At 35.7% G+C, this 10,223-nt stretch overlaps 1 protein-coding gene across 1 annotated transcript in view; it reads left to right on the top strand.

Annotated features, from left to right (window-relative positions):
* Nucleotides 1–1,508: 1,508 nt before the first annotated feature.
* LOC146002700 (serine/threonine-protein phosphatase PP1-gamma catalytic subunit B-like) overlaps nt 1,509–10,223 on the top strand; it is a 39,062-nt gene continuing 30,347 nt past the window's right edge. The window contains exon 1 of the mRNA XM_083140658.1: nt 1,509–1,656. Within this exon, the coding sequence (XP_082996784.1) occupies nt 1,602–1,656 (55 nt within the window). The 5' untranslated portion in view covers nt 1,509–1,601. The remainder of the gene's footprint in view (nt 1,657–10,223) is intronic.

Genomic DNA, 10,223 nt, shown 5'->3' with positions numbered 1-10,223 from the left:
CATAATTTAGAACTACATAATTTGTATTCATGTCCAGATATTATTAGAATAATTAAATCAAGAAGACTTAGGTGGGCAGGCCATGTGGCACGAATAGGAGAGGAAAGAGGAGTTTACAGGATTCTTGTTGGGAAACCTGATGGTAAGAGACCTGTAGGAAGGCCAAGACGAAGATGGAGGGACAACATTGAGATGGACCTAAGGGAAATCAGTAGGGATGGAAAAGAGTATATAGAACTTGCTCAAGATAGGGAAAGATGGAAGGCCTGTGTTGCTGCAGCCATGAACCTTCGGGTTTAAGAAGGCAACGGAGTTAGTTAGCTAGTTGGTTACCATAATTATATAGATTGATCAGTGCCAATGGAACAAAAGTAATATTGCAATCTCAAGTACTTATACATACATAAAAAAATACAGCAGGGACGAGATTAATGGGGGCCGGGGGGGGGGCACTTGTCCCTCGGAAACATCCAACAACGGACCCTGCCAAATTTTCCATAACTTATAGAAAAATTATTAATTTAATATTATAAACGAATAAAACTGTGTATTGAAAACCTTTCCATCTACATTACAATCGGTTTAATACTTTTAGCTTCATACCGCAGCTACATCCCTACTGCATAAACTCTCGAACGGTAGTGACGCCACAAACATTTCAGAAAAGACTGGCAAAATCGGACCAGGGTGGAAAGTTATATACGAGTACATAAAATTCCCTGAATTTCGGAAATTAATGCAGATTATTGTATGTGGTAATACTGATATGCTCCACACATTGTCGATCATATTCCAACCTTAACCTATTTCATTTTCCTATCGCCAGCTCTTGCTGAGAACTATTTTCGAATAGATGTAATCGCTCTGTGTACGCACAGGGGGGGGGTTGGTGGGGGTTTGAGCCCCCTACAGAAATATTGAGGAAAGGAAGATTTTCCACTGAAAGCATTAAAAAACTCGGGAAAAACCAAGGAAGTTACTGTAAACTCCATTTAAAATAACCCTCGCTTACCATTTTGGTTTTTAACAACTTTTAAAACTTAGGTTGAAAATGGTTATTACAAAATCTTTTATGCTTGGTTTTGTGACTATCCAAAGGTTACAGAAAAGCATCGTAAAGTGAAAAATTCACGAAAAGTTCAAATGAATAGAATGATATTAAATCAACAATCTGTTACTGAAACGTCAAGATAATAAAAATAACTACCATGTTGATGATATAATAATTAGTCACAATGTCTTCAGAGTGGTTATAACACTCCAGTATGTTACTATCAGGAAGTAAAAATGTACACTAACAGGTGTAACAAATAAAGGATAATACCCTTTCCTATTTCCAATAACTATTCGTCATGGACAGTTTTATCATCGCCCTGACAAAACGCTGAAAAACAAAGAAAAAACGGTGTGCCGTATGAAATTGGATGATAAGGAAAGCTTTATCTGAAACCAGTAAATATTCGATAAGGAAATCCACTCCCAGCTCTTAAACGAGGCAGGGTGTTACACCCAGTTTGTGTGAGATACTGTGTGAAATTTTACAAGTTGTGAGATTTCAGAGGATCTAATTGTGAAGGTGTGTGGAATGATCTAGTTTTGAAATGGCTCTTGAAGGAAAACTGGATGTTGATGACGTCATCGAGCAGCTGTTATCAGGTAGTTAACGAAATTAACATGTACTATTCAGTGTTAATTTCAAACTTCTTGTTTTCATTGTCCATAATAAACTAGAACGCGCACGACTCCAAAAACTCAGGAATGGTTGTGACATCTGCTTTGGGGATGTTTACAGTGGTTGTTCATAGTGGCATGTCCAGGATTTTCGAAACGAAGAGGTTCTGTATACTTTTTTTAGAAATCAGTCCACATTTTGTTATCTTTTCCTGCCTTTGACGTTCTTGTTTTTAAGGAATGTTGGGCCAAAGGGGTGATATGCAGGGTTGTTGAAGGTCCAGAAACCGATAAATTCTATTGGTTTCCGCTGCAAAATCGGAACCATTTTTCTCGCACAATTTAAATTCGGTACAAGTTGCGAATTGTTTGATTGGAAAAAAGGTTCATGGACCGTATTTAAAGAGTTCCTGTAGCGAATTTGACTGTACAGATAAAAAGGTTCATTACGGTCGAGAACCCATTTACGCTTGTTGATTTTCTCTCCAACACCGGAATTGAATTTATTTAAAAATCCTGGATCTTTAACAAGCCTGGGGTTGACCCGACAACCCCTTCTTGGGCACGCCACTGGTTGTTCATCTTGCAAAGTAGGATGAAGAAGTGCTGTCGAACTTTTAAAAGAACTAGATGGAAAATTCTCGATAAACCACTGCAAGTACTCTCTGATTGGCTGTTGGCTAACAGTACATATACGGGCGAAAAGTAAAGCAGGCTGACTGGCGCACACGCACACACATACAGAGTGAGAGAGAGAGAGAGAGAGAGAGAGAGAGAGAGAGAGAGAGAGAGAGAGAGAGAGAGAGAGAGAGAGAGAGAGAGGCGCCCGCAGGATTTATTCTCATGTGGGCACGGAGGGCAGGGTCATATAAACTTTTATTATTATTATTATTATTATTATTATTATTATTATAATTATTGCTATTATTACTGCTTTTATTTGTTTCTATTATTTTTGTTATTATTATTGCTACTACTACTTACGTTTTTTTTTTAAATTCCATACATTTGTAATTTCCATATTCTGTATATCTATATACAATTTGCATAACTGTATACTGACAAATAGCTGTTTTTTATAGTGTGAAATAGACTAATAATCCTACTTCAATTAATAATAACAATAATAATAGTTGCTGTAACTTACGGTCTGTAAGTCACAGAAAACAACATTTTTTTGTTATAAAATATCACTACAATTTGTTAGTGCCCCCCTGGCCCCTCCCTGCGGCCACCCTTTGGGAAGATAATTCCACATGATTTAGTTGCCAAAGTACTTTTTGTACATACGTTAGTGGTAGGTTCATACATCACACAAATTCATGGGCGCAACTAATGGGGCTTCCCACCCTGAAAATAAGTGATGAAAATTTTCATTCTCTTTATATTTTTTACGCGAAACGCAAAAAAATATTATTTCCTTTTCGAATAATTGAAAAAGGCATTAGTCTCTTTGGGAAAATATTATTTGCCCCCTCCCCCTGGAAAAAGTGAGTTTTCTCCCTGGTGAAGATGTACATTCGTAACATTTGACCTCTCTCCTCCCACATATTTATTCTAATCGATTTTACTCAGCATATGCAGAGTCAGACCTCTGGCCTCTGTTTGGTTTTCGCTTGTTTACATGTTTACGTCGCTGATGACGAGGAAGGGCTTAAGTAAAATCTGACGCTGCATTCCTGATTGACAAGTTCCTATCTGGAAATGATGGCTGAATAACTGGGATTTGGAAGTTCATTGTATTGATATTTCTTATTATGTTATACATCGTTACGCATTTGCTCTGGTACGGTCGGCCATGCATACATTTGGAACTTTGCAGGTGTCATGCACCTAATATGGGATCTTACTCATTACACAAGCCACAACCAACATCGTGTTCTGACGTCAGTGCGGAAAAATTTTGTTGTTAGTTTCGGCTCGTTAGGTTTAGTCAATTAGCATAAATAATATCTTTTTTGGTCAAGCCCAGGTAAAATGGTAGCTATTAATTTTCGGTAAAGCGTAAAAGTTACGTCACAAATGACATTATAATTAAAAATTGCTCAAGGCGACCAGGTGTCACCAGATAGCATATTTACGGATCCCACTCAGTTCAGCATAGGAGGAACAATTCTTGCTCCTGATTGGTCGACTTGGCGGAAGTGACCTAACACTTGTCTTCTGCTGGTATTTTGAAAGCAAGACACGTATGCTGTAGCCACACGATATATTTGTTGAAAATGTAGCCTAATGAGAATTGTAAAATGTACACTATTTTCTAAAAAATAATGAAAATAAGTATTTTTATTCTGATGGTACGTTCGTCGGAAGGTAACTGTAGCTAGTAGAAAATAAAATCCATTCATTTAAATCTTAAATTAATCTTTAAATTTTTCCAACTTAGTGAAGCTTTGTAAGCAAAATAATTCTTGTACGTCCTTTGATTTGCGTTTCATTTTTTTATCTGCGAGAGGAAAAGCAACATAGATATACTTGGAATATTTTATCAATGAGTAGTACTGTAAATTACTGGAATAATGCCTGCTTCTGGCAAATTTGAATAATTTGCAATTCCCATGCCAAGACACCTAAAGGAAATCAATTGATTACAAGTTTCAATGTAAATCATGAGATGGTACATAATTATTTGTACATTTATTCAGGAAAAAAATCAGCGGCTTCAAAATATTTATAGAAACCTTGTATAAAAATGTTCCTAAAATTTAATGAAGTTTATTTAGTGAATTCTTATTCAGAATTTGTACACAATGGATAAAAACTATCAAATGCAAATGAACATAGCTCATAAGTTGTATGTTTCATTTGCAGGAGAAATCTTACACATGCATCTGACTACTTATATTTCTCCTTGAAAGTGATATATGTAAAACAACAAATTCAAAATGAATAAAAAATGAGCATGTCAAAGGAAGGCGACATATTAATAATAAAATTACAAAGATGCTAGTAAATTTAAAACCTTTTCTTGGTAATAAATGAGAAAGATCAGCCTGTTAGACGTATGACCTGAACGCTAATAAATAAATAAATACGAAAATTCAGTGTGAATATTTTCAAGATGTTATCTACATGATTTCACTTTTCAGTTTGTGTTTTTTCACAACTTTGTATTAATTAAAAACTTGCAGCAACCCTAAGAGCTCTTGAGTGTCTTTTTCAAACGTTGATTTTATGCTCAGACAGGCTAATCGGCACTGAAATTACCGTTCCTTTTCGAACCTTTAAGTACTAGTGTGCAATGTATCTAGTACATTGAATTGAATTGTTGTTTTAAGTCCACTTTATGCACAGTAAGGCTAATCGGGACTGGACCTACAGTTTAAAGTGGAATCCGAACCACTATGTGCCTCCACTTGGTATCAAAATCGGGACCCCTTTATTACCAGGTGGCGACGCTACCACTGCACCATCAGGGAGGCCCTGTACCTAGTACAGGAATCTTACCTGGGATTACTACACATATCTATTAGTTGTCCTAAGTATGACATAGCATAATATATTAGCAAACACAAATATTATTTATTTCATGTTATCAGTTGTTTGAAGATGTAAACAAAAATAATTATGGTTTCCAACATGAAATAATAGCCTGCCCAAATATCAAGTAATTAGGGACTATAAATCGGAAATAAAACAGTACATTGCTGAACCAGGTTCTGCTGTTGTATTGGAAATTCAAAAATGATTATTCAAACCTGAAGCAAGTGCTGAGAAAATACTTGAGCATACCTGCTGCATCAGTATTCAGTGATTGAGTGTTCAGTGTTGCTGAACAGATTTGCGATAAGAGAAGAAGTAGGTTACTTCCTGAAGTGCTTCCAAATCTCGTATTTCTGAAGTTGAATCTGGCAGAACAGGAATTCATTTTGCATTTCAAAGAACTGCTTGTGTACTAATGTTAAAGCTCTAGGTTCACATAACCTTTTGTAGATGCAAATGTACATTCACATTTCTTGAGAATATATATGTATATACATATGATATGCAATAGAAATGTACATACCAAATTTATTTTTGTCATGCAGAAAATAACATCCCATTTCTATTTAATAATCTTATGTATCGGAATTGGTTAAATATTGGCATCGGTATCGATTCCAAAAATTATCGGTGAGTACATCGGCATCAGTAAATTTTCAGCTTTGTCACATCCCTACAAGTAATGATATTCCTATCCACTGAGATATTATCGTTCAATATCCAAATCAGAATATCAATAATAATTAATCATGATATGGCATGTACACTTCATAGAAAACAAAATTTAAAAAAGAAAATGTGTCTTAAAACAAACATATGTGGAAGAATTTTTGTATTAATACTTTGTAATTACTTGTAGAGGGTTTTTAAGCAAACTAATTTGTTCATATGTGAACAAGCACATTGAACAGTGCTCTTAGAATGAATAATTTTCGTTACACCTTTGCTTCATGTGCAATGACGATCATGTCAGGCATCTTCCTCCAAATATGTAATGATGATACGTTAACATCTCAGCATCATGTGCTACCCCACAACCTTTTGAATCGATTCACTTTTATGTAGCTATAGTTCGTTACAGGGTTCCCTCATTACACAATCTTTCAACACTGCATCTCTTCTTGTGTTTAAACTTAGATACTCCCTATCAGCACCATTTGCGGAATGACATCAATTATCTATACAAAATTGTTAATGGCAAAATTCCTTGCAACACACACCTTCAGGAATTCCACTTTCGAGTGCCTATGCACATAGGACGTATCACAAATATATTTTACACAGAAAAACCTACACTAGGTATACCTTTTGGTCTTCCATCACATGACATGCTTGTAAATAATCAAGTAGTGTTACTTATTTTTTGATAATTTGTCAATCATTTTTATGATATTCTTAATTTTGCTCTTTAAATTGTTGACAATTTCAGCGTAAAATGGCTATCCATGCTGTATCTAAAATTTAGTCAGTAAATAAATAAATATGTATTAAATAGCATTTCCCACACAATTGTAAACAAATTTAACATTTCACAATGGTGCAGTGGTAAATTATCACCTTAAATTATTTTAAATGTATATACACAATTTAATTGAATTAGACTTTTTGGATAAGTTTGAATCACACGGACTCTTTGTATATATGGGTGGATGGTGAGAGGCAGTAATACGTAAGATGGAAATACCTGTATATCCCTAAATTTTTTGAAAGTTCGTCTTGAAAACTGGCAATTATAATTGAATTTTATCATGTACCTAGAGTAGCCACTCTGTAAATGTATCCATGTTATAGCTTGTTATTTATTTATTTTTATTGTTCAACATACCAGTGACCATTACCTTACATACCAAGATTTGAGAACGGTTTCTCCAGAGTGTCTGACATGCCACTGTTGATTTCTAGTTTGCAACTGCAACTATATAATTTCAGTGTCCACAAGTACTGGAGATTTATTACCTTCGCACTTCATAAATTTTTGTTCGTGAATAAAAAAAACTGATATGGAGTCTTATACAGAATCTAATTGGTGAACAAATAATACCATGGAAAGAAGTATGCTAATGGTAACAAATGTTAATATTCAAATATCCTGCTTCATAGATGTGAACTTAGAAATGATTCTTATCTTGGATAAAAATGATGGATTTTAATGCAATACTTCAAGTGGTTCTGCTGTCTTCACTATATTTTATTTTTTATACTTGTTCATTAACTGAAAAACTCCCACCTAAAGTTTAAAAAAGATAATAGCAAAGAAATTGCATTTTTTCGATGATAATATAATGTGTGTGTTAATGATGAACATCTTGAAATACTAAGCCATGCAGAAAAGGCATGAGGATGGAGAGCACAGAAGATTTTATATAAAGAAACCTCAAAAGATAACTTGCTGTACAGACCAATAAACTTCATTATACAATCTTCGTGAAGCAAAGTTAAGTTGACTCATGATCTCACCACCAAACGTTCCAGTCAAGTGGTCAGGAGTGGCATGTTGAATTGTTTCTACATGTAACCACTGACTTTAGTGTTTGTGTATGCCTATGTTTCAGAGACTGGTTCTGTCTCACTCTTACGTCGGACAACATGGAAGCAAATACAGTACACTACCCAGAAAACAGGAGCAGAACCAGTTTCTGAAACATTGGTACATATGGAAACTAAAGAGAGACTTCACACTAAAATGATGTGTCACTTGGAATGAATAGCAAACACACACCGATCCACTGCACAAGCCACCATTGGATTGTCTCATCCTCAATTGACACATGTTGCTTCAGTGTAAAAAATATCCCTAAAAAAAACAAGCAATGCAAAGTCACAACCAACTTTGTCTTGGTTGTTTTTATGGTGTTAATATGTGATGTAAAATACAACCTTTCTGAAATAAATTCCCCATACCAGTCCGTAGCTTCTATCACAAGGAACAATGCCTATCCATCCTGAATGCCCTTTTCCACAGGGCAGTAACATAAAAGCCCATAGTGCCCATCTCAAAGCACATCATCTCTTAGTCACGAATATTCTCGCCCGCAAGGTCAACACATACACACAGAAAGTTGGTATCTATATTTATTTTCTACATCTCCTGCAAACCAGAAGAAACATGCATGCCTTGTCCAGGATTGAAAGTCAGCATCCCTGGTTTCACAGTGCAGAATAGAAGAAACAGCATGCCAAATACAATTTGCTGGTATTACAAACATATGTACTGTTTAACTGCTTACTCTTTTAATGCACTGATTTCTAGTGCTGCTTGTAGACATACCTTCATGACCAGTGCTTTAAGTGGTTTCAGTCAATAGCCAGAATGTCAACCACAAATGAATCAACATGAGTACTACTACTAATGATGACAATAATAATGGTGATTGGTATTGTTATTATTATTGCATACAAAGTAAATATAAACATAAACTATCACATCTGTTATTTCAGAAGGCTAGTCTAGTTTACATCCTGCTTGCCTTTTGGTGGTAACCGATGGGAGTTAACAACACTGCATGCTCGTCTTTGTGTCCACGTTGTGAATGCGTGTTAAAGAACAACAGGTTCCAAAAACTTCCAGATAGTGTAAAATATGATTATCCCCAGTGATAATTCAGTGCATCGTTCTTTGCTAGCAGACAGTCTGCGCTCCGGCTTCTCATAGGGTAGCAGACAACCATTCACGGGAATGAGGTATGCCTACAAGGTTAGGTTAGGTTCCATTAGCACTCATTTCACCTCTAAATATGTGCTTCATCATCGAAAAATGTCCTCAGTACGTTCAATCACGCATATCCGGACAACATCGGTTTTTCTCGATTTTCTCCTCGCCTTGGGATTTAGTTTGTTGAATTCCTTATACAATAACCTTTCCAATGATATATGACACGTATTCCTTAGGAAAAGGACGTAAAATAGACTCTTACAAAATTTAAGTTGTCATTTGGATTATAAAAGAGAGCACTTGCCCAAGTATAGTATTTTTTTTTCAAAATTTCCGCACTGCTCACTGACGAGAGACAAATTTAGTACAAGAACTTCATCTATTGTTTGCAAAAAAGAATGTAACAATGGACAGACTTTTGTAGTGTAGTAAATAAAATGGATGACCGGCAGGAACTGAGTTCTGGCACAAAAGTACCAGAACGGAGTTCCAGCTCACTTTGAGCCCTGTTCATGACATGGCATTGTAAAGGACTTTCTAGATTTGTATGCATCCATCATTGGTTTCAAATTTGAAGCATTATGCTCAAGTAAGAAAAACACATGTTTCTGTATCTCAATACAAAAGAGGAGCATTTGCACTAGTTTCATTTACAACCTAACAAGACTGTTGCATGGGTATATTTAATCCAGGATAACTTGTGTATATAATTGTTACAAGTGCTCAAAGTGACGGGTAACATGGAAAATTTTCCATAAAGCATCCCTCAGTTTGTATAATTTGCACAGGCATCTTCCCACCTACTGCATTGTTTCCATGTTGGTTCATACAAGCACCCTCCTACCCCCAAGCATTCCACCAGCCCAGCTAGGAATTTCCACTTCAAGCATTGATGATAGGGAGACTCGGGAGGACCACTAGTGGCAAGATATTTTCTATCTTATTTTCCATCAATCTTTGTTTCTACGATTACAATTATTATGAATGGGAATGAAAGGCAATTTATAATCGATTCGATTGCTGAATATATTAGGTGATCACATTTCAAAAGTGTCACTGAAATTCCCAGGTTTGAGTCCCAACCTGTTCATAGATGTTCTTCGTTGGTGTGTCTCCATCAATTTCATCCAATAATCACTTATCCTCATCATGATTAGCTAAAATGACACAAGAAGAGAAATTAAATAACAATACAACAATAATTTGAAGATAATAAAGGGTGTTCCGTATAGGATGCCAAATTTGAATCGAGTGCTATTGTTTTGTTTCGATGTTGTCAGACCTGTTCTTACCAATGTTGGTATCTGTTGTTATGCAGATTAATGTAGCCTCAATGTTCTGACTCGTTTCTTCTGGTTACGATATGGAACTCCATGAAAAATTCCCGCAACGAGTGATCTCTTTGCATGGTGGCCAG

This window comes from Lepisma saccharinum, chromosome 18 (genome assembly GCF_977018435.1).
Source record: "Lepisma saccharinum chromosome 18, izLepSacc3.1, whole genome shotgun sequence".
Lineage (NCBI taxonomy): Eukaryota > Metazoa > Arthropoda > Insecta > Zygentoma > Lepismatidae > Lepisma > Lepisma saccharinum.
The sequence above is the reverse complement of the archived record's forward strand: the minus strand, read 5'-3'. Positions and strand labels throughout refer to the sequence as shown.